Below are 25,883 nucleotides of genomic sequence, written 5' to 3' on the forward strand. Positions count from 1 at the left end.
GTTGAGAGTGCTAGAAATAAAAGAAGAGAGAGCAAATATTAGAACTTAGTAAACAGACAGCTAGTAAATCCAGATAACATTTTACAATAATGAGCAGACAAGTGTTTTGCTGAATTCACTGAACAATATACACATGAAAACCTGCTTCCTTAGAGTAAAAAATAAAAAGGTAATTGTAGTAATTGAGTAATTTTTGAAATAAGAAGTAGTCACTGGGTGTGTGTTAAGGTCTGCAAAAGAAAGATATCATCGATGATGTGCACACTTGTAATTGTGGATGGCAGAGCTCTCTGCTTCATGTCCTGATTAGCACTACTTAGCTGACCTAATCTTGTTATCAATCCATCCCACCCCATATACTCCAAACCTATCACACACATGTAGAACACACAGCCTCCTGTACCACCACCTCTTGGAAGAGGGTCTGGAATTTCTCAATTTAAGATTTTAATAGTTCCTGCTTGGTGAGGGAAAACTGCTGATCTCTCTGACTTCGCCAATTCAGTTTACAGCTTGGTTTGGGTGGGAGTGTTCCTTCTAATGAAACCTGCAACAGTTCTTCTTGAGTACAGTGCATCCATGATTTACATTCATAGATTTGGAAGATAATGAATTAGATTGCATTCAGGTTATACACTTTTTTGGGAACTGAACCCATGACCGTGTGTCACGCTCTACTTTTTAAGTTACAGGAAGACAAAGAGTCCCATTGATTTTGGTATTAATCCCAGAGCCCACTGACTGATCAGACCAGCTGCAGCTCTTGCTTTTTTTTAAGTCCAGGTAATTTAGTCTCAACACAAACAAGCTATTTACACTATTGGAGCGATCAGATTTACAATACTGACCAATGGAAATTTCCCAACCCGAGTACAATTCTTGGTACTATAAAACTGCACAAATCAGAGGGAAACTAATCTCTCTAAAATATAACATTCTTGCGGGACTTTAAATGATATCCGAATATTGATTTTGGCTCGGATCTGTGGTGGAACACTTTATTATGAGTGAGGGAAAGAAGAAAACTAACTACAGTAAATGTAATGGAAAATTATTGTTATTCTACACATAGACACACAGAAAATTCCACACAAATCACACACAAGGTAAAGGAATCACCCTCGTTCGCGAGGAGTTGACCATATCCGCACCAGAAAGTGATCCTCTTGTCAAGGCCACTGCGGCTCAGAGCTTTCATTGCTGTTCTCTACCACTCTATTGAGATGTAAATAGAAGAAGCTCTGGGCAAGCTGGAGGGAAAAAAGTCCTGGTAAAAGCCTGTAATACCAAACCATCACCAAGGGAAATTGCACTTTGCTCAGGAAAGACTATCTCCCATCCATGAAACCTTGGGAGCATCCTCCAAAGTTAGGTAATCTAAGAGAAGAAGAAAACAGGACTGAGAACTGAAGAAGGATTGCTAAAGAGAGAACAGGATCCACTGTGATGAACAGCTTGTGCTTGCTGTGGTAGTGCTCTCTGGCTCATTCATATTTCAGCCATCCGGTTTCCAGGATTAGAAACTCTGAGTAAAAATAAATCTCATGCAGTCATACTTTGAAAAAGCTGCAACTGGACAGGGCATCGCAGTTACTTTAAGTCGGCTTAAACCAGACATGTACATGCCAAGAGTGATGACCTTTGGTGTCAGACTGCACCTGCTAATATGGACTTCTCTGGCATGAGTTAAGCTTTGCTACAAGAAACATTGAGTACCGGACCAAGGGTCTTAAAGAAGAGCCCATTGGAGAAACCCTTTCTTATGCAAGACTGTCAGTCTTCCCTTTATCTAGCCCTCCGCACTGCAGAGGGCCACCCACTGCTGCAGCCTGTGATCTCAGCAAATAACAGCGCAGCATGAGCAGCTCTTGCTAAAGCCACTTGTGATAACTGAACATCACCTTGAGTCTTTAAAATTCCTTTGTCTTCCTCGCCAGCAATATTAAGTCATTCCGCCTGTGTCGCCTTGTAGTTGACCATAAATCAAAAATGTCTTAAGCAAAATCAACTGCTGCAGGGAAGGACCGTGTCTCCTGAGAAAGTGCATCCAAGCCAAAACTAAATGAAATCAATGTCGGATCCTGACATACTAAATACAAATACTGCGACTGTAAAACTTTATGATTTTATTTAAAGTTATATTGATGCAGGCGTCAATAAAAGCGGGCAGCTGTTAATTGCTCACAATGCTTAGTCTTTAGACCGTCTCAGAGGGGCACGTTTTCTTTTCACTTCCCTTTTTTTTTCTCGGCTATGTCAAGAAAGCTTTCCCACAGTCGCAAAAAGCTTGATAGTGGGGTCTTGAGTGCTCTTAGGGTTTCTTCAGTCCCTCATTAGAGGGCCTTTGAGAGGGTCTCTGGATACTTCACTCCAAAAAGATGGCTGGGTTTTCAGAGCCAGGACATTTTGAAATAAGGGTGAGGTTGTTTTGGTGGATGCAGGGGGCTGAAGGGAAATAACTGAAGTGCTCCCTCATCTGACTTAGGGCCATTCACTTGCACAACTGAGAAATCATGAGGCAAAGACGTGTTATTTGACATGACAGGCTTGAGGAAAGTCAATACTCTTCCTTTGAGTGTAGAAATGTCCTGGTAACTGACCCTTATTCTAAATCTCTTTGGTAAAAAGAATTGCGTTCATTTATAAAAATGTAAAGGTTGAGGGTTTTCTGCTCAACTTTTTGTCTCCTCAATCCTTTGTCTATTTTATATGGTGTAAAATCAAGTGCATTTGCAGAGGGCCTACCTTTAGAAAGTAGGGAATATACACAACCTTGTCTACATATGACCATTCACTTACTTTCTTGCAAACTCGAGTGAGCCAACACGTCTGTGATGTTGTCATGGTTCCATGGGAAACTATTATCGCTACTACAGCACAATAGTGAGTTTGCAATGCAAGCGTCCATCCGAGCAACCATTTACAGGGCATCTCTGCATTGGGCCCTCAAGTCAAAACAAATGAGTAAAGTGCCTCCAGATGGAGAGCAATTTCATTATGAGACTCCACTTGTTGCAGTGTGATGGAATTCATGTGAGCAGGATGGAAATCTTTGCCATTGTTTTGCTTAGTTCAGCTACAGCACAAAGCCGCAATCAGATGTTATTCCGCTAATTCAAATAAACCCAGTGAGGATAAACACAGAAATAACACGATCTGCCGTGCATAATTCCATCCATGTGGTTTGTGTCCAAGTGTGGGCTTAATAAAAAAAAAGAAACACTAGTGCTTAGTATCTGTAACTAAAAAATTAGAAGCTTTATGGCTGCATAAACCTACCATTTGACTCCTCTGAAAAGAGAAAAACAGCTCTCCATCCCTTCATGGTGCAGAGGACGGGGGAGAGGCGAAGAGAACAGGTACTATAGTGAAAACAGACACGCGTCCACCGCCATTGATTAGGCCATTATAGCGCAAATGAGGGCAGATTGAATCTAAGCTGTTCCGTCGGCCTCCCTCCTCTCTTTGGCCATCCAGGAGCGAATGATTAATTGTGTGCAAGGGTCCTACTGCTGAAACGCACAATTTCCAGCCGGCCCCCTCCCAGTTTCCCCAAGCTTTGGCGTAGACCACATGAAGATAACGCAATGGGGCCATGTCTGGTGGCAAGGCAATTTCCTGTGCTTGAAAGTGCTGTCTGTGAGCTAATGACAGCTCTCTCCCCATACACTCCCCTAATCCATCCTCTCATTTAGCCATCAGCTTGCCCTTTCTCCCTCCGCCTGCCTGTTGTCTGTCACATAAAGACTCATCAATTGACTAAAGACAACCTTTCAATCAGGCCTTGCAGAAGTAAGACTGATTTGTCCAGAGGGAGGCCAACCCATGTTAGAAATTAAAGATGCATGGAATATCTGATTCAAGGGAATCTGTGCTCTCGAGTTCCCAAAGAGGGACCGCCAGCACCTAGCTATCAGTCTAGAAGACAATTGTTAAATCTGAAAAGAGCTAATGTTTTTTAGGAGAGCACAGGGGTTAGAAATGATTAGAATATGGGGTGGCAGGGGCCGAAAATGAACGAAGCTCGGGGTTATCGTTGCCAAGAGGAACATTCAAAAGGTCTTGCCTTGAGAAAATTACATTATGAAGGTAGAAAACTGCCAAACCATAAGAAAATTATATTTCTCAAACCTTCCATCTATAATATGTGGTATTTCATTCGTAATACATTTAGGTTTCGATCAAATGCCCCCCAATACAATCCCAGGACGTCTACGTAACCACAGAAATGTGATCGCTTCTTCCATTCAGCATTTTCCCAAGTTCTGACAGCATGGCATTTTGTAACCAGGATTAATAGTCCACCTCCTCACGCTCTCTTACACAATCAGCGTCTAATCTGACAACATATTGCAAATACTCACATTTACCCTGGTTGGTATTTGGTGGCATGCTATAGCACTACAAGTGAGTCCCTTTAAATGAACATTTGAAAACCTCATTAAGCGAGTACATCTATGGATTCAAAATGAGAAGAGGGTGTAGTATATAATGGTGCATATTGACAAGGCCTGGTAAACCGCAAAGACGTCCCTTTGGGGTACGCCCCCATGATATCATGCTAAATTCACTTTAGTACGACCAGAGAGGTCTTTGCCAAGCTGTTGAAAAAAATGTGATGGTAATGTGAAAATTTGGGCCTTCTTATCAATGCATGGTGGGAGGGAAAGTCACCTTCAGGAGATGTACGGAAATGTCTCGGCACTCTCCGGCTCATAAAAAAATGACACAGCGGGGCAAAAAAATTCACATGATTTGACATTTGATTCAGAGCCAGAATTTTCTGTGCAAAAGTGGTTATAAAATATGCAGAGGCTCCAGCGCTTGCGAGAGTGCTGTGTATAGACAAAGCTGAGTGGGGTATATGGGGAATTTCCAAAATGCTCTCTCACAATACTATAAATTCCCTTCTCACATTTAAACCACATTTTTTTATAAATTAGCCCTAAAGGATGATAATAACATTTGTGAGTGATTCCACAAAAGACCCAGGTGTTTAAACAGCAAGTGCACATATATTGCGCTTAGCAAAATTTGAATTGTGTGAGAATTCCTCATTGTCTCTTCATTGTGTTCTCATACATCAGAACGAAATGTGCTTACTAAAACCCTACTGAAAAATAAATCCGCTTGAATACTTGATCAGTTGGACATTCTTTCTTTGGCTTTATGAATTTTTTTATGAATAACTGGCCAAACTCATGCTGAATATACATATTTTGAAGTATAGTTTTAATTTTTTTGTTCTCCTTACTATAAGGAAGGTTAAAAATGTACAGTTTTTTAAATGCTTAGACCATGCCTTCCAAACATCCACTTTATTTATTATTTTCAAACTGCGATTTTTCATTTTACCTTTATTAAATTGTTAAGGAATCATATTTACTACATTTTTTTTTAAAACCGCTCAACCAAAAAAAAAAAAAAAAAAAAGTTCTGTATATTGTATGCATGAAAATTTTGTTTCAGGCAAATACCCATGAAAAATATTCAGTTATTCTTACACCACATGGAATCTCATTTATATTATATATGAAATTAAAAATGAGAAGCGCTACCAATGTTCATAGTTCATGAATATAATAAAGATAAGGTGGACACCTTATAATACACAGTTCCACGCAGTCCATCTACATTTTAAGTTAGAATGGAAAGACAATAGGGCCTGATTTGCTGTCAGAATAAAAAATGAGAGGAAGCACAAGCAGTAACTAAGTATTAAATGAAAAATAATCAAGGGGTGCTCCTTGTTAGGCAGGTTTGGGTGCTCTGCAAATGGAGAACATATCAATTTGCTGCCTACCACACTTCCTTCAGCTCATTGGGATGCAAGTCACGTCCTATGTGAGAAAATGTCCAAGATAGCTTTGAAGTCATTAGTTCAGTCATTAGCACAGTTATGTTAAATATAAATTACAATTCATCAGCAGAAAGGGCCGATCATTAATTCTGTGTAGTTTGGCAGGCGTTAAATCACCAGCAGTCATTTAGTTGTGGAGGAGGGTTAGCCACGAACCGCTCTGTTTAATCTCCACTCTGATCACCATCTCTAAACCCGATGCAAGTGTTTAAATAGCTCCCCGCTTTGGAATTTTGTTAGTCGCTTTTTGTGGGGATCACCAAAATTTTACAGTGATCACGAAAACTAAAAAAGTGAATGATGGGAAAGGATGCTCAAATCTCTCAATTATGTCGCAATGCACCATCAATTTTATTAGGCCTTATAATGATCATTAAAAGATTCAGTTGACCTCTGGAGTTTAACACAAGGCACTCAAACAATGCATTTAATACGACCCCTAAATTACACCTCAAGTGTGCTCTGAACTGCTAAAAACACACATTAACATCACATTTTTAAAACGTTAAACATTCGTTCTTTTACTTATAACTCTAGATGTCAAATTACACTGATCTACTTTGAAAAAAAAAAAAAAGCATACACGTTTGCTCTGAATTCCCATGTTTTAAACACAAAAACGAATGTGGTTGAATGTGTCAATGACGTCTACAATCAACAATTCCTGGACATTTCTAAAAGCATAAATGAACCCTTAAAACTCCACTACTCCTGCTTTCACCATTATGACATCAGACTAAGTCACTAGGTTCTTTGGCGATACAAGAGATGGATCTCCATCTGCTTTGGTGCCATTCAGAAAGATCCGTTATAAGACATTACAGTATACTCACACTGAGACTCACAGCTGCGGCAAACACCTTAACCTTAATTTTGCCATCAGTTACCTAGAGGTTTCATATTCTCGCAAGCTGGCTCTGTAGCACAGCCTTAATGTTCAGCCGTATGTTGAATCTGCTACTGGAGAATATGGATTTTAGATTGTATTATAGCGCATGGGGTTATTTAGCCATGATACAGTGTCATTTGCAGACCTGTGTGTTGCAGCCTCTCCAGAGGGGTGGAGAGATGGCGCAATAAGCAGGAAAGTGATGTGTAGTCATGTGCCGCTGCTCTCCTTGGCTCGCCAGGGTCCCTACAGTCTTTGGCAGAATCTAGGGAGGTTCTGTATTATTAATGAAAATTGATTTCCGACTTACTAACACTTTCCTGCTCCCGAGCTCCCGTTTTATAAGGTCATTTTATGCTCTGGTCATGAGGAGAGGACAGGACACAGAATATATTCATATCTTTCCTTCTTTGATTCTACCTTCATTTCTAGCTAACACTGCTGGAGAACCTGCCTAACAGTGATGTAACGCTGTGCTGTTGTGTCCTCTGGAGCCAAGAATTAATAGAGGGGGTGGCTTGGCTCCGGGTCCCTAGTGAGCGGCGCTCATTTGGAGGATGAGTTTGGCACTTAGTGCCCTGCCAATTGGCTTGATGGAGATGCGGCGGTTAACCCCCCCCCCACCCTCCGTATATCCTGCTTCCAGCCTCTCATCCTCTCCGGGACAATCCAGGGGATACCCAAAATTAACTCACTTACAAACAAATCAAATCTCTTCTCTGCTATCAAAGCGTTTACTATGAAACGTGTGACTAAACCAAAAAAGAAGTCTTCCCAGCAGGCAGCAGAACAGAGATCTAAGCATCTAACACCTGATTTTAAAGTAGGAAGTGCAAATCTAAAGATGTTCTAATCAAAAAACGCTGTGCTTTTAACTTTAAGGTGCACCCCAGAAAAGTCAGGACACTTTTTCAAGCAGCAACAATGCAGCACAGGATGACAAACGAGCAACTTTACATGTTGCATGGCCGATTGCATGCTAAACGGCACGGTGTCGGACCGGACAGGGTGACATCGGGCTATGCGCCACAGGTCCATAACGCAACACAGTTTGTCCTTCAAAAGCAATCAAGAAACACACAGACAGAGTTAGAGGAAGGGACAGCAGAGGTGAAGAGAGAGGAGAGAACCCCGCAGAGGAGGCGGGAGGGGGACTCACAGTATCTCCAAATCGCGCAGGGCTCGGAAGGCTCCATCTTCGATGCAGCTGATGTGGTTGCTGTCCAGTTGCCTGCAGATGAGAGACAGAAGTCAGCGGCAGGTCTGCAGACGAGCGGGTGGGGGCTGAGGGGAGAGAGGGAGGAGGAGGAGGAGAGGTGGGGGCTGCGGGAGGGAGGTAGACACACTAAAACACACACACACACTCATATCTACTCTCCTCTCCTCACCGCAGTCAGGATAAAGGACCAGCTGGCTAAAAGTGGCCTGTCTGGGTATAACCTCCTCCTATCTCGTCCTCTCTTTCTCTCTAGCCACACTGGTGAGTGTGGGGGCAAAGAGAGGTAAGAGAGAGAGAGATAGAGAGAGAACAGGAGGCTGGCTATAGTGCACAGCCCACCCCGTCTGTCAGTTCTCTGTAAATATTAATTGCATTATCTCCCCACCACACCCCCACCCAGCACACTCAGCCACCCCCATCTTCTTCTCTTTTTTTTTAAGTCAAAAATTGAGTAATTTAATTACATTAGAGCAGCCAATCCATTACAAGCTTTTACCGGCTCTGTCACAGAAACAATTTCATTAAAGGAAGGGGTTCGTAAATCAGCTGGGGTCACGATGCTGGACGAGCAGACGTGAGGGGCACTTCTTCCTTTTTGCTTCTACTTTAATTTGCAGACTTTGCCATCCACCCCTCCTTCTCTCTATCTACCCCTCCCTCTTTGAGATGGATTTAAAAGAGGCTTGAATAAAGAACAAGGAATCTAAGCACTTTCCTTAAGTCATTTGTTCAGCAAACAGAGCTGCGGTGACATCTGACCCGTGACAGACACGGTGCCTTCGCGTCTTTGGAGATGGATAATAAAGAAGAACGGAGCTTCTCTGGCGTGTCTTTCACTCCATCCCTTCTTTCTAAAAGACATGCATCTGTCTCCATAATTGCTGATGGGACAGACTATATGGCAGCCATCCACTGCAGATGCATTACCATCACTGTGAAAATTAAATAACCTTCATGAGCAAAAGTAAAATGTTTGTCTTTTACGATGGATATTTTTCATCCTAAAAAAAAAGAAGACTTTAAAGAAATGCTTCCCTTGAGAATTGAACAATAAGCCAGTGCTTTTATAAAATGGCAACGACAATTATAAACTGTAAATGATATCTACCAACGTATATCCATTTGTTACAAAAACTGTAGCAAGTGTGTTTTTGTTTACACACACTGATACTAAGACAAAACTTGCTTCTTTTTGATATCTGGACATCACTGAAAATGACAGTTCATTAAGAGTCAGATGTTGATTCATTAACCACTTTAATCAATTCAATTCAGTAAAGGATTTGACAAACTGATTTAATTGAACAATTCATTAAAAGTATCGGCTCATTTGTTTAGGCTACACTAAAAATTCATGGGACACAGTCTTTTTATTTCACAAAGCACATATTTCGATATAAATGTTTTAAAAGAATGGCTTTTTAGAATTCATATCACAAGAAGTGCCTTGAACTATCATTTTTACATTTACATTTAAGCATTTGGCAGATGCATTTATCCAAAGCAACTAACATTGCATTCAATCAGTCCATGCATTCCTTGCGATCTGAAGCCATTACCCTGACATTGAGCTACAGCAATGCATTTTTCTATACATAAACTGAATCCTTGTAGATTTTCTACAACATCTGCCTCCAAACCAAACCTGCTCCAAAATCTATTTCATCAATAGTTAATTATTACAGTTAACAATAATCTCAATATAGAAAATTCCACAACAAGTAATGTATTTAATTTGCCAAACAGCATGTGACTGTGTTACATTGTGGTTTTTGTGGTAACTTTGTGGTAACTTGGGCACATTATATTTGAAAAATTCAAATGTAACTCATCCAATCAGATTTTAGAGCTGTCTGTATTTGAACACATGAAGTTGATCTCAAGAGGATGCAATTGTGATCATGCGCAAGAGACTTTTAACAATTGTAATACTGAGAATAGTCAAGGGCAAATAGCTGTCTTGAATGTACATATGTGAGCGTGTGGTGTGTGGTAATATCTGCGTGTTTGGTGATTGTTTGGAGAGGTGGGACATGGTAGTGGTGGGTAATGAAAGTCCCAGTTTTAATTTTCCTGCTCTAATTACATTGGCCTTTAATCATCTCAGTCATAAGCCGTATTGGCACTTTAGAGCTCCCGTCCTGCCAGTGTCCCATCTGGAGTAAACGAGAGAAAGAAACAGATATGGGGCTTCCTTCCCTTTACTAGACTATTAATCTGTCAGAGTCGTTGATGCTAACCAGCAGCCACATGGCCGTATTTCATTCACGCTCGATAGCTAACACAGTAAATGACTCAAAACTGACCGTCAGTACAGCCAGAATGATGCTTTATCAGAGCTGCTAAATATGAATCTCATACTCGGTCTATAGTCATAACACACATACAATATGTGGCCTTTAATGGCTGCCAAATCAAGTGTGGTTTGAGGATTTGTGTCTGTATCACACCACTGGTGCCTCGCATCTTCGTGTCTTTTCTGGTTTTGTTTCAATTTGATTCAACTCATCTCATTCAGTCTTGTCTCTTTTCGTCACTTCTCTTCCAAGTCTCATCTCACGTTGTGTCTCATCTCATTTCTTCTCTTCCTGCCTTGTCTCACTTCTTCTCATCTCATTTTGTCTCTGGTAGTTTCTCATCTCTTCTCTCATCTCACTTTGTATCTTCTCCTCTAGGATTGTCTCCATCTCATGTTTGTCTCTTCTCTTTTCTGCTTGCTTTATCACTTCATCTTATCATAAGTAATCTTTTCTAGTTTTATCTCTCATCTCTTGCTCCTCATCTCATAATTTAGTCTCTTTTCTCTTTCTCTCTTCATTTTTTGCTTCATCTCCCTGAATCTATTCTTTTCTTGTCATTTCTTCTCACCTAATGTAATCATTTTAGTCTCTTCTAATCTACTATCCTTGTCTCAGTTATTTTCATATCTCCCGTCCTCTTCTTTCAGTCCCATTTTGTCTTCATTTTATTCTATCTTTTCATCTTGTCACTTCTCTTCTCTTATATATATATATATATATATATATATATATATATATATATATACTGTATATATATATATATATATATATTTTTGCATCTTTTCCTTTTTCTTCCTCTCTTCTAGGCTCATCTTGTTTTTTCTTTCCCAGTCTTGTCTTATTGTCTCAGTTCATCTTGTCTCATATTATCTAAATTCACCTGGCCTCATTATCTCATTTTGTCTCGTCTGATATTGAATCATCTGGTCTCATATTGTCCAATTTCCTCTGGTCTCATATTTCATTTCATCTAGTCTTGTATCATTTCATTTGGTCTGGACTCATATTGTCCCATTTTTTCAATTCATCTGCTCTCATTTTGTTTTATCTCATTGTCTCTTTTTCGTCTGGTCTCATATTGTCTCATTTGCTTGTGTCTCCTATTTTCTCAACTCATCTGTCCTCATGATCTCATTTTGTCTGTTCTCATATTGTCTCATTTTTATCTGGTCTCATATAATTTATTTTAATCTGGTCTCACATTGTCTCATATTATCTCAATTCATCTGACCTCGTTATTTTGACATTTTGACATTTATCCATTTAGCTGACGCTTTTATCCAAAGCGACTTACAATTGCTATATATGTCAGAGGTCACACGCCTCTGGAGCAACTAGGGGTTAAGTGTCTTGCTCAGGGACACATTGGTGTCTCACAGTGGATTCGAACCCGGGTCTCTCACACCAAAGACGTGTGTCTTATCCACTGCGCTAACACCACCCGTTATCCCGTTATCTCATTGTGTCTTCTCTCATATTGTCTAATTTCATCTGGTCTCATATTGTTTAATTTCCTCTTGTCTCATATGTTTAGTTTTTTGTTTCATTTAGCCTGGTCTCATACTGTCTCATACTGTATATTCTCAATCCATCTGTCCTCATTATCTCATTTTGTCCTGTCTCATTGTTTCTTTTTTGCCTGTTCTCATATTGTCTCATTCTGTCTAGTATATAGTCCCAATTGATCAGAAGAGCAGTCTCAGTGTGGATGGGTGTCCTGAGAAAGTGTTTCCCAGAGCTGGAAATCTTGGCATCAGTGCCATTCACAGACCATCTTGCACCGGAGTGTGAGGTGTGTGTTTCAACACCAGCAGTGCACATCAAAAGCAGAGATCTGTCGTCTGCAGAGTCCCATCTGCAGGGTACAGAAGCTTGTAAAGCAGACAGCTACCACACCTCGTCCTCTCGGCCATAACTCAAACCCACGCTCAGTCAGAGTGACATTCTGGGTACAGGAGCATGAAGTGGAAAGGCTTTTATTAGCACCCAGATAAGAGCCTCCCATAAGGGGACAAAAACCAAAGTGTCCACGTATCTGATGCTGGGTAACCACACAGGACACATTGCTCTCTTAATTACGCCTAGGCTTCAGGTGATGTAGTATTGTGTGCTCTGCATGTGCCGACACCATTCTGCCTCTCCATCCACCGTGAATAACAAATGTCAACAGAACGAATATGTGTAAGCCCATAAATCCACTGCTCGTACAGCACCTGTTCTGATGTGACCCATACCCTGCTGACACAAGCATGCCATGTTGATAAAGAGCTCATCAGGCATGCTTTCGGACTTGCAGTGCACATGATGAAATCTACAACATCACCCATACTCGATGCTTCTTGAGGTTAACATGGCTGACGTAGAATGTTTGGTGAACAGTAGGAAGGCACAGCTAAAGCCATAAACGCAGACAGAGATATTGTGTCTAGTTTAATAGGGTGTAACATTGACTCTCGTTAGCTGGAGGAACCATCTTGACCATATTATCCAGATGGCCCCTCTATAAAGGGTGGAGGATGCTGGCTGAAAGCAGATGTTGGCTCCAGCATGCAGTAGCCTGTAAAACTCTGGAGATGCGAGGATGATATAAGAGACATAGATTCAACATGCCCTTTAAGTGTGCACAGCCATTTTCAAACAGAGGACATTTAGGTAGAAAAGCATATGAGAAAATCAATTCATTCCTGGAACGCTGCCTGTACTTTATTCTACTCCTTCCTGTTAAAAAACGATGGCTAGATGATTTCAGCAATTAAATCAAGAGTCACCTTGCCACGCGGTGCAGAGGCAGGTCAGTGGGAGAGAAACAGGCAGCGCTGCTGACGTACAAATCCATCCTTCTCCCTCAATCCTCGTTAGCCCTTTTTTCTCTAAAAAGCCCTGAGTGTTGCCTACCTGTACCTATCATTCATCCATCAGAGTGTGACGGTGCACATGACAGTGATGTGATGAGTGCTCAAACACCGCCGAACATCACAGACTTCACTGTGAGAACGTCAGGGGAAAAAATGCTGAACAAAAACGCTGTATGTGTGTAAGGGATTTAAAGCTTGCAACTGTTTGGGAGTGTTACATTTGAAAGTAATGCATTAATAATGTGCTAAATTTACTTTGTATATACTTTGTATACAGTACTGTATCATGAACCAAACTAAAACATTTTCAATTTTCAATAAATATCCAGACAAACATTATCATTCAACATTATGGCCGATAGCAATAAATGGCAAAAAAAAAAAAAAAACAAAAAAAAAAAATTAAATTCCATTAAATTTTGTCCAAGTTAATGTAAAATAGCACTCCAAACAAAACAATAACAAAATTAAAATGTGTCATCTTACATGCTACAAGTAAATTTAGACATTAAAATTTAATTGGATAGTGTGTATAGTATATAGTGTTTTGGTAAAAAAAAATATTATAATAATGAGTGCTGAGTTGCCACTGTGACATTCTGATTTATTTAAAGTAAAAACTGAACAACTAAATAATAACGAATACAAAACAAACCAATGAATAAAGTTTTTTAAAATATAAAAATGTAAATATATATATAAAAATAAATTAATTTTAAAATATCATATTGCATGAATATTACAGTGTAAATTTTTCAATCAGCGTACTACCATCAGGTCATCTGACAACACACATTGCTGCATATGCATTGCTGTTCTACATAACACGTTACGTGTTTGCAGAGAGACCTTGACCAGTGCAGATGAATGATGACACTCCTGCAGGCTGGAACTCATTTGACAGGGGTCAGGGGTTACAGTAACTTAATCTTAACAGGGCGGGTGTTCGTCAACATTCATGCACATGCGTCATTCTAAAATACAGTCAAACCAAAAGACCACCCTGCCCTGAATACACTGTAAATGATACAGATGAGGTGTTGCTCAGTGGCGGAGGTACAGTAGGCTTGTAAGTTAATGGTTGAGCGTTCAATCTCATGAGCTACCACCATTGTGCTGTTAAATCCGATTGTACAGTACATATTCTTTAAACTGCTTGGGATTAAAATATCTGTTAAATGACTACTTGCTTAGCACTCATTACTGCTATAAACAGTTGGGCTTTCAAACTCTCCCACCTCTTCACACTTTTCCCTTTCCTCTTCTTTCTTTTTGGCTGAAAAGCATGACTATGTCTTCAAACAATAGCCAACTATTTTCCATACCTCTCAGAGATATCTAGCATGGCGTGACCCGCAGTTCTCAACCCACGGTGGGAAAGACTTCATCTGAAAACGTTCTTTGTACTGAAGCCGGTATCATATCCTGCAACGAAACTGCCCAGAACTTCACACACACACACACACACACGAGCCTGGGAATACACACGAACGCTACGGCCACATACCATAACCGATCTCTGACTGCAAACAAAGCGCTCCATTAATGATGACCTCAACTTAGTGTCCTTCATTTATTAGAGGGCAGATTTAATTGCTGAAATCATCCAGCCCTCTTTGAAGGCCATGTTTACTGTCGCAGGCATATTAGGGCCTTGCTAATGCATATTTATTCATTAAAATTCACTATTAACAAGCCCTTCTGCCATACTCCACAGTAGTGAGACTGGCTTCTGAAACTGTTACAGAGATTTATCAGAAGCCATTACTGTAATTGCAAATGGCTGTGGAACATTACTCACTGGCAATATCCTGAAGATATCCATCTTATTGAACCATACTGATTAATTGAATTTTCATCAGCGCTAAGCTTATTAACTGTTATGACAAATGATTCGAGGGGCATACATGTAGGCCACCTAGCACATTGCTTTTGAACATTTTCTTCTTCCAGCCAGAAAGATTATTATCTTTCATTTCAGTTATCTGTCTTTGAAATAAGACTCAAGACTCGTTAAATGCAGTGGACGATGGCCTCGTTTGTGGATTGACGGAGTACCGCACGATGCCTCGCTACTTCAGGGGAAAGTACAGTTTACCGATGGCTTTTTTGGCCTCATGCAAACGAATCTAACAATGCCAGTGAAGAGACGAGGGAGGAACACTTACAGGTTCTTGACGGCGGTGATCCCTCGGAAAGCCTTACGAGGAACAGCCTGAATCTGATTCTCGCTCAGGTCCCTGGAGAGAGAGAGAGAGATGAGAAAGAGAGAGATATTAGGATTTGTTTGAAGCCATTTCACATTTCGCGTCTTGAGGAAGATGGATGGTTCGCTGGAACTTTGAAGTCTGAGACCAAATTGTTCTACTGACCATAAATGTCACATCCTCCTTTATTCGCCTGGCCTTTTATCACTCGGTCTGTGTGTGCGTCTAATGAAAAACATTTCTAAAGCAGTACTTTGTAATGAAAGGTCTTATAGCTGTACGTCCCACAATCCTGGAGAAAATGAAGCAATCATATGCACTTTGAGTAACCCGAGAAAGAAAACAGACAAAAGCGTCTCTGCATCAAAATGAATGCCTGGCATTTTTAATGAGCCAAATGATTTTTGACATGTCACAATGGTTGTGCTTAACTTTATTAAGCTTGTTTGTTTGTAGACTCACGCTGGCAAAACATAATTTGAAAACCAGAGTGCAATTACGGGCCAAGAAGGAAACAAATGAGATATGGAATATCAGCCCAGCTAATCAAAGCGTCTGCTTTGGAGTCATGCCTGCTACACATAACACGAACAGACCACCACGTGGGTTAACCCACCTGACCTTGCTACAACCAATTTCACTGATAAACAATCAGGCATGGATTCAACTGCGGCGAGGAATCCAGCCAGAGCTCATGCGTGGGACGTAATGATGTATCAAGCACAGGACTGCCAGCAATTTCCTCTTAGGAGCATTAAAAACTATAGTTATTGGACTCTCCCCTCCTTCAGCCCCCCGCTAGAACTGGATACGTGTGTTTCTTTTCCCTCCTCGAACCAATCAAGTTTTATTATGGCAAAAATCTTAATAACTATGTTATTTTTGCTATAAGAGGCTATTTCATCGAAATGTTCCTGATGGTTTTGACATGTTCCACAATCCTGCATTGCTTTTTTTTCTTTACAGCACTCTTGGCTGACTTGATGTGAACATTGTGTTTCCTTTGTGTATCCTTCAAGTTGAACTATGCAGGAGGGCAAACATACTGCGAGTAAAACTCATAACATCCTATGATCATATGTCACAGAGTGGAAAAATAGGGCTGCTTTATACCATCATCACGCTGGACAAGAGCGAATGTATATCAGCCCTATCTCTCTGATGGTTTAAACGTGAAACAGAGATAGTGTGGAGCATAGAGGCAACTTCTCTTCACTTTGGCTTTTTAATTCTTCATGAATGGGGAAGCACCAGCCTCGTACGACCTCGGCGAGCTGCGAGCGCAGCATAGTGCTTTACAGCACTTCCACTGCTAATAAATGTTTTATTGCTTTGTTTACTCAGTGGAACCTTTTTCATTATTTCTACAAAAAGGCAAATTGTCCCAGCCAAATAACGGCACTTATGAAACACAATAAGTCTCAGTGGTGCTCTCGCCGAGGAGCGACAGAGAGAAACTCCATGCCAGAAGAAGAAGAAGAAGAAAGAAAAAAAACAGTCCCTTGGGATTTGGGTTGAATGAGATGATTTCGAATGAGGAATTACTTGAAACTATAAAGAGACAATAGAAGTTTATAAGATGTGAGAATTATACTGGCAGGAAAGAAGAAGCAATGTACATATTTCATCCGCTTTGACGATATATTAATTACACATGGATAATGAAACAAACTGTGTGACTTCAGAATGAATACAAGCTCTCTCCAAACAATCTTTAAAACACAGGGCAAAAACTGTTGGCAAACAGGAATATATCTTTTTAAAGAAACATATCTACATACATACATTACATATATATATATATTGTTTTTTTTTAGTCATTTTGAAGGAATAAACTAACTTTTACTGCAATAATGAAATTAAATCAATCCTGGTATGCACTGCTATCATTAGCATCAAATTTGGCATCTTAACAGATGCTGAAATGAATGCTTTAAGGTTAATACAGATTCATAGCAGACATACACCAAACAGTGTTTGTTAAAGGACGAGAGCTGCATCGGTCACCCTCCTCTAGCAATCTGCTTGCAAATTTCATTAATTTCATTTGGCTTTGGCCCTGTTCTCTCTGACTGTCAGGATGCCTGCCATAAATCTCCCTTTGATTCCATTACGGCTCCCATGTCCAGACAACCTGGCAACGCCAAAACATATTACAGATAAACGCTCAGCAACACGCAAGGATATAAGAGTCGAGCTGCAAGGAGGATCTACTGTATCCTTACACACACGCACAGACTCTCACACACACAAAGGTCAGACAATGTGAAACACTATATACTTCGTGAAATGCTGCTGTTATGCCACTCAACAAACATCTTGTTTCTGATCGAAGGCACACAAAGATCAACGATAAACAGTTAAACATATGCAAGGAAGCGAAAACCTCTAGTAGTTCAATATGCACACCTGTCACATTTCAAAAGCGCAATATTTTGTCAATATAAATCAATGGGAGATTTTCAGACGTGAATCTTTAACAATTGCTTAAGGAGTTTCATTCGAAAGTGGGGTTGGCTGAATTAATTGCAGACATTTACTACGTGGAGTTAGTGGTTAAGAACAAATCCTAAGCAGAGTCCGTCCATTCAAACAGCATCATATGTAAGGTCCTAAGCAGAATGTTTGAGGAATATCAATACACAGCTGCCTTACAAACGCAGTAAAATGCATTGAGGGAATGTCGGTCAATTCTCTTTCTTATCATGCTTTACGACTGTCACTCTTATCTCTCCACTGAAAAATGTAATGCTGCGGTTTTACAAGATGGTCATTTGCTTCACTTTTGTTGTTTTCTCGCTCTGTTTAAACCACAAAGGAAAGGAGTGATTGTCTAAAGAAGAAGCAGAAACTTAAACATCACTTTGCAGTAACTCAAATAAGGCAAGATGCCTGAGTCCGAGTCTCATTCAGCAATGACTCACACACACACACACACACACACACACACACACACACACACACACACACACACACACACACACACACACACACACACACACACACACACACACACACACACACACACACACACACACACACACACACACAAGGTGCATCTTCTCAGGTGCATATGCACAGTTTTCTGCATCAACAGCAACAGCACCCACAGCAAGAGTAAGGCAAAATGTACCATTCTCAAAAACACAAGAGACAAAGACTCTATTGAATTAAGTATATTTTATGAAATAAATAACAAATAAGAATTTTAAATAGTTAACTCAGTTATTTAATTAGTTTCAGATTATGTATGATATGATATGATATGATATGATATGATATGATATGATATGATATGATATTATATTATATTATATTACATGTTATAGCTGTCAAACAATTAATTGTGATTAACACTATATATTATACTATTATAGATCAAAAGTTTGCATACAGTATGATTTAAATATAGTTTTGCTACATTTTATTTCTCATTAAATACAATTAGAACAATATAAAATAATATATTTGAGAATGTAGTGATGCAAAACTGAATTTTCACCAGCCAGTGTCACATGATCCTTCTGAAATTATTCTAATATGATGATTTAATAGAAACATTTCTTATTTCTTATTTTCAATGTTGCTTAATGTTTTTATTGTTTTTATTTTTTTGTTTGTTTTTTTTTGGAAACCATGATACTTTTTTCAGGATTCATCGATGAATAGAAGGTTCACAAGAAGGGCATTCATTTGAAATTCAATTCTCTCTTGACATTCTAAATGTTGTTACTTTTACTATTGATCAATTCAGTTTGTCCTTGCTGAATAAAAGTTGAATTACTTCAACATTTGAACGGAAGTGTTTGCAATAAGTAAAAATGTGAAAAATGTGACAACATGACATGCATTTGCACTAAGATTTTATGCACAAATCTCCTTCTCACACATGAGATCCACTGTCGGCGAGGACTGGTTTTCCCTGAGGAGGTCGAGTAAATTGTGTTTCACACCACTTTGTTAATGTTAATCTTTTCTAAAATCAAACATGCCATTTCTTCCCCTTCTTGAAACCTCTATAAATTACAGAGTACTATGTTTGGGCTTACTCAGCCCTCTGAGAAATCTTATCCCCGGCTGGATTGGACTGCTTGTTGATACAGTATATCACACAAGTCTAATTTCAATAAGCCTCGTGATGCACGGATCCGAGCACATGAGCTATTCCTTCCTTATTTCTTTCATATATTTAAAAATAAGTCAAAACAGACATCTGTCTCCTTCCATCTAGCCTATCGAGCACAAACCGCAGCCCAGCTGGGTGACTGGACCGTTGATACGTCTCCCACCGTGCCCGTGCCTCTCTCAGTATCTATCAAGCACTGTCTTGCATTCACTCTTGCTCTTGGCAGGACTGTTATCTGCATGCCAAACTGAATCTAGAGTCTGAGATTCTCGCAGAGGCCCTGATGCCTGTCAGTGGGTTCCTATACGCTTCTGTTAAGGCTTGCCAGTGCCGACAGATCGACCCCGGACGCACTGGTACGATCGCGCATAGATGGGACGAACATGTCTAAGCATAACTGTGACTCCCTGAGCTGATTTCTGATTTCTTTCATTAAAGACAAAGTCAGAAAACAGAGAAAGCAGCAGACCCCCTGGGGCGCTCCATAAGCATTTTGTTTTAAGAGACCCGAGATGTCTTCAAGTCCATATCCATTCAATCGGCACTTTCACATGATGAGCTGCAACTACTGTAAAGCATGCATTCTTCCCCCTTCCTCTGCCTTTTTCCACCGGAACGTTAATTGACATAACACTTATTTGATAAAGATATATAGAAATGTGCATAATAAATAGTGACCCCGTTGCAGCATCATATTTCACTCTTCACCAGTTATGGCCGTGATGGGCGGCCCTCTCTATCTCTCTCTCGCTGATGGCTGGAGTCTGCGCTCCGCTTTATGGCAACTTTTAAAAATGGAGGGAAATTAAAACACTATGGATTTCTGGCACTGAAGGACTGTATAGTGTAATTGGCCTTAAGGATGACAGTAGCTCTTAATTACACTGAGAATAGGAGCTTTCCATTGGGTCCAGGCCGCTCGCTCTATCTCTCTCCCGTGTCATTCTGCGTGAATCACCAGCCAGTAGATCCTCTGCATCCCTTCAGTTATTAGAACTTATGATTGCGGTTTCTCTGCTGAAATATTACGTTCTGGCAGGTGGCACAGAACCAGCAACGAATCACTCTCTGGCTGCAAACGTGAAAATATGCCGGATCTTTCGGTTACAGAGCTGATCTTTAGATGGAGGTTTCACCTGGAGAGCTGCATGTATTAGATGATAAAGGCAAACCAAAATAAAAAAGGTTTATACACACCTGCCAGTTAAATCAAATAATGCATTCTTGTCTGAATCAGGACTGCATAATTAACCTATAAAAATTATTATAATTAAGGCTTTAACTGTTAAGTAATCAGAAAATATGTTGATCATAGGTCTGTTCTATTTTATCATTTTATTTTAACAGTCGTCAAAACCAAATAACGGAAGCATAAATAAAATAATAATAATAATGCAATCAGATTTAAAAGGTCTGTGTTAGAAATCTACAATATGATATTATGATTCACTTTAAAACCATCACAATATGACTGATGTAGTCTTGCGATATAAATTTAAGTTAATTTGATGCTCAAGATCCAGTTATTACTATCATTGTCGAAACAGTTGTGCTGCTTAATATTTTTTGTTATTTTCAGGATTCTTTGATGCATAGAAAGATTAAAAGAACAACATCTTTCAATCAACAATCAATCAACAATCTTTTATAACATTATAAATGTATTTACTGTCACTTTTGATCAATTAAATGCATCCTTGATGAATAAAAGTAATAAAAATCGGTAACACTTTAGAATAAGGTTTCAATAGTTAATGTTATTTAATGAAAATACAGTTATTCAGTTAGTTCATGCTAATCCCAGTGCATTAACTAATGTTAACAAGCACAAATTTTGATTTGAATAATGCATTAGTAAATGGTGAAATTTACATGAACTAAGATTAAGAAATGATGTAGAAGGATTGTTCTTGATTAGTTTATGTTAACTAAAGTAGTTAACTAACAGTAACTAATGGAACCATATTACAAAAGTATTACCTATTAATCTTACTGACACAAAACTTTTGAAGAGTAGTTTACATTGCGTAAAACATGAAAAAAAAAAGTACTTGGCATAACACTCAATATACTGTACATGTAAGTTATATTATTAAATAAAATAAATAAGATAGGATCATCAAAGTATTTTAATGTAAGTTGTATAAGGTGGAATAAATAGCATCTACAAATAGTTGAAATAATTGTCTATATTACGATTTTTCATAAACGTCTTGATGTGCACCAACAAGACAGTTAAACACAGAGTAAGACTGACTGATCTGAAACCCATCGCAGTCTCTTTAGACTCTTTAAAAAGTTAGTGAACACCAGGATGCCACTAAAGGAAGTGGGTATGGAAATGAAATGAAAGAGAAAGACAGAAGGATAGATGCAGAGTCTTTGTTCACTGATCAGCGTCTGGCAGTCTCAGCTTTGTATTCTGCTGCAGTCGTTTAACTGCCCTTGCTTAGTGTCTTACATGTAGCCCAAAGACTCCTTGATTTAATTAACTCAGCGCTTTATGAATAAAAATATTTCACTATTGATCATCCCAAGAGCTGACGCAAGCTAAACCGGTACAGCGCTCACTTCATTAGGCCGTCCTTACTTGCTTTTTTTTCATTCTGATGGCAAGGGAGGAGGTGAGGGTCGAAGTCACTATGGAGGGAGGTGAAGGCAGCTTCTAAATCAAAGTAAATGAGCTCAAATGCTCCCTTGGGTGTCTAAAGCTTTCTGCTAAAGCTTCTACATTCCTCTGCTGCCTCCAAAAAAAGAGTCTGTGTATGGATATTATAAATAGAAAAGGTGCCCCCCCCCCGCGTTAGTATCTATTATGTTTTGTCAATGCTTTAATTAAATTGGATAGCTTAATGTGATTTATTCTGATCCATACACTTTATGGCTCTAAAAGCCTTTTTGGCTCCCAGCCCAAAAGATGTCGAACAAATTTAGATGAGTTTGTGAAGAAAAAAAGTGGAGAGGCTGGCCGCAGTGGGTGATTTGTTATTGGTTAATTCACTTTTATTCTTCATGTGCCATTTGGTTTAATTTTCTTTCTTCTGCATCGTCTTGCCTTGGAACGGGACCGAGACGTACGACAAAGCTTTTAGGATCATTTATAGTTGCAATAAAACATCAGTTATAAGAGACGAGGAGAGTGCATGTCTGATTTCGAGATGGGATGGCTTTGGGACACAGAAAGACATGCAATGACCTTTTCCTGGTCCTCACAAACTTGAGAGCAAAGCAGTCCGAAACGAGGGGAGATGTTGAAGAAAGGATGAGGCTGCTAATCAGACAATAGGATTTAAGAGCTTTTAAAATGAGTGGGTTGGAGGCAACAGCTGAGACGCGCTCTGTCCACGGAGAGGGGTCTCCTGGCACTCATAAATAAACCTGGGAGATTGGCTGGGGGTGGGTGTGGTTCTGGGGGTTATGTGGCAGTAGTTTCCATCCATCTTGCGGCAGGTCACAGCTGCCACGGAGACCAGGAGCCATGCTGACCAATTAAGTCCAGAGCCAGCAGTGCAGGTGAATTGGTGGCAGTAAAGAGCATCGAGAGAAAGGATTTTATGTGTTTGTGTCTTTATAAATACAGGAGAGCACAGAACACATTACACACTGATGCAGCACCTTCAGTGGCGAAATGTAGGTGACTCTGGGGGTGGAAGGATGAAGAGAGACAGTGTAATTACCAAACAACAATACACCACTGTCTTTGAGAAGAAGAGACATGTGTGGGTGCTCAGAGTGTGTGTGTGTGTGTGTTTCCAAAACAACCTACATCACATCTTGCACGATCAAAGGATATAAATTATATAATAATAATACAGAAGGAATCTATCTATCTATCTATCTATCTATCTATCTATCTATCTATCTATCTATCTATCTATCTATCTATCTATCTATCTATCTATCTATCTATCTGTCTATCTATCTATCTATCAGTCTATCTATCATTTTTCTACCTGTCTATCTCTTTATCCATCCTCCATCCATCCATCTGGTCTATCTCTTCATTCAGCCATCATTGTCCATCTGTTCATCCATCTATTTATCTACCCATCTATCTCTCCATCATCCATCCATCTGTGTATCCATTTATCTACTCGTCTATCTCTTCATTCATTCATCCATCCATCCATCCATCCATCCATCCATTTACCTACTCATCTATCTATCCATCCATCCATCCATCCATCCATGTATCTACTCGTCTATCTCTTCATCCATCCATTAATTTATCTACTCGTCTATCTCTTGATACATCCATCTATCATTCATCTGTTCATCCATCTATTCATCTACCCATCTATCTCTCCATCTTCCATCCATCCAATCATCCACCATTTTATCCCTCCCTGCATCCATCCATCCTGACATCTATCTGTCTATCTTTCTATTGATCTTTTCATCCATATTCTCTCCATACAATATCCATCATCCATCCACCCCTCCATCCATTTACTTGTCTATTTCTCCATCTATTTCTCTATCCATCATCCATTGATCTATCCATCCTGCTATAGAACTGTCTATCTCTTTATTGTGTTCATGTATTCATCCATCTCTCATTGCTACCATCTATTCATCATCCATCCTCCATCTGTTCATCCAGTTCATCCGTCCACTCACCCATCTAACTATAATCTCTCTCTTCATCTATCCATCAGTCCATCCATCCTGCCATTTACCTGTCTATTTCTCCATCTATGTATCGCTCTATCATCATCACTTCATCCATCCACCCTGCTAATGATCTGTATCACTCTATTATGTTCTATTTCTCTATTCTATCGGTGTTTTCATCATTCTGTCTGTTTTCACCCATCCACTCATCTAGTCCTACTCTCCATCCATCTCTCTTTTCATCTATCCCTCCATCCATCCATCTTTTCGCATATCTGCCTGTTCATCCATCCATCCATCTATCCATCCAAATCTCCATCTGTCTGTTCATCCATTCAGGTAAAAATGCTTAGAACTAAAGTATAAATCAAGCAAGCCATTATTCTATAAAGACAACAAGAATTACACAGGACAACAAACAAAAATCCACACTCTAATCCTTAAGCTCAACCCCCCCCCCCCACCTCAAGTAACCTCGAAACAAAGGAATCAGATCAGATTTGCTTGTCAGCTTTCCTGAATGCGTTAGGTCGGAAGGCGAACAGATAGCAGGGGTGGCTGCTGGCTTTCGGCAAGCTAATAAGCCTGAGCTCTTTAAAATGAGAGTAATCCAGTTAGAGCGGGTAAAGGGCTAATGTCCAGCTAATTGAATTTGAGGCAAAACTGGTTTAGTCGGCCATATCTGGCCAAGCTCAACCTGCCATCCTCCGCATTGTCTGCAAAGACCGATGATGAATGCAAGACCTCGTTGCAGTGTAATTCCTACAGCTGATTGGTGGGCATGGAGCGTTCGATCATGAGGCGTGACCGCACACCTGTGACATACTGAGGGCTGCATCAATATATACAGAGGGATGACATTCAGCAGTATTCAATTAGAGAAATGCACAGAATACGCATACGCAGTAACACAACATCACAAATCATGTGCCTGGCCAATTGTAGCTGCAGGCTGGACTGAATGATTATGTTGTATAAATGGGGGCTGTTAAGTCTACTGGGCCCAGGAGGTTTTATTCTAAATCTAATAATGGGAACCGTGGAAGTGGAAAAGGGTGGAATATTTCTGAGAGGTTATGAGGGCAAGCATGAGACCGTGGGCGCCATGCAAAAACCTCCATGTTTCACAGAAATCTGGACACAGATCTGTGAGGGAAAAAGCGGAGCAACATTGTCAAAATAGGTTTTCATGCTCTGTAATTACTCAACATACGAGTCTAAGAAGGTCAACATAGCACACTAATTAACATGTAACCCAACCTGAGAAAAGTGTAATTGCATCCATAGAGAGGAACAGAGGAAGAGAGAACAACTTGGAGGTTAGAACATGAAGCCGGGGCCCCATGGGGCCCCAATCAGCACAAGTTTCTTTTAACATGTTAAAGAATAGTGTACTGCTTTCCAACAATGGCCACCCAGCAGATAAGCATAAATAAACAAATGTTTCCGTATATGAATAATCACCAAAGTGGGTGAAAAGAACCAGATCATGACTTACGTGCTTAATTAACATGCTTAATGTGAAACCATTTCCAGTATTCTTCTTTCTTAAAGGTTTAGTTTTACAAATCATAATTACATTGTCTTGATGTCTGAGTATCATTGAATATATCTGTAAATTATTACTCTGCGGCTCATTTACGGTAACATAAGAATGTGTGTGAGAACAATAAAAGACAGAGAACATGGATGAAGGCTAGTGATATAGACAGAGAAAGGGGGGGGGGAAGAGAACAAAAGATGCAGATGCATCCCTGACCACAAGATGGAGCCCCCAGGCTTCTCTCCACCATTAAACTAACCAATCAATAAA

General features: G+C 39.8%; 1 protein-coding gene across 1 annotated transcript in view; it reads right to left on the minus strand.

Annotated features, from left to right (window-relative positions):
• The window catches only part of LOC132109303 (slit homolog 3 protein-like), a 167,224-nt gene that overhangs the window by 54,920 nt on the left and 86,421 nt on the right, over nucleotides 1-25,883 (minus strand). The window contains exons 5-7 of the mRNA XM_059515313.1: nucleotides 15,292-15,363; nucleotides 7,909-7,980; nucleotides 3-10 (exon numbers count right to left, since the gene is read on the minus strand). Coding sequence (XP_059371296.1) covers nucleotides 3-10; nucleotides 7,909-7,980; nucleotides 15,292-15,363 — 152 coding nt within the window. The remainder of the gene's footprint in view (nucleotides 1-2; nucleotides 11-7,908; nucleotides 7,981-15,291; nucleotides 15,364-25,883) is intronic.

The sequence above is a fragment of the Carassius carassius genome, chromosome 29, assembly GCF_963082965.1.
Source record: "Carassius carassius chromosome 29, fCarCar2.1, whole genome shotgun sequence".
NCBI classification, from domain to species: domain Eukaryota; kingdom Metazoa; phylum Chordata; class Actinopteri; order Cypriniformes; family Cyprinidae; genus Carassius; species Carassius carassius.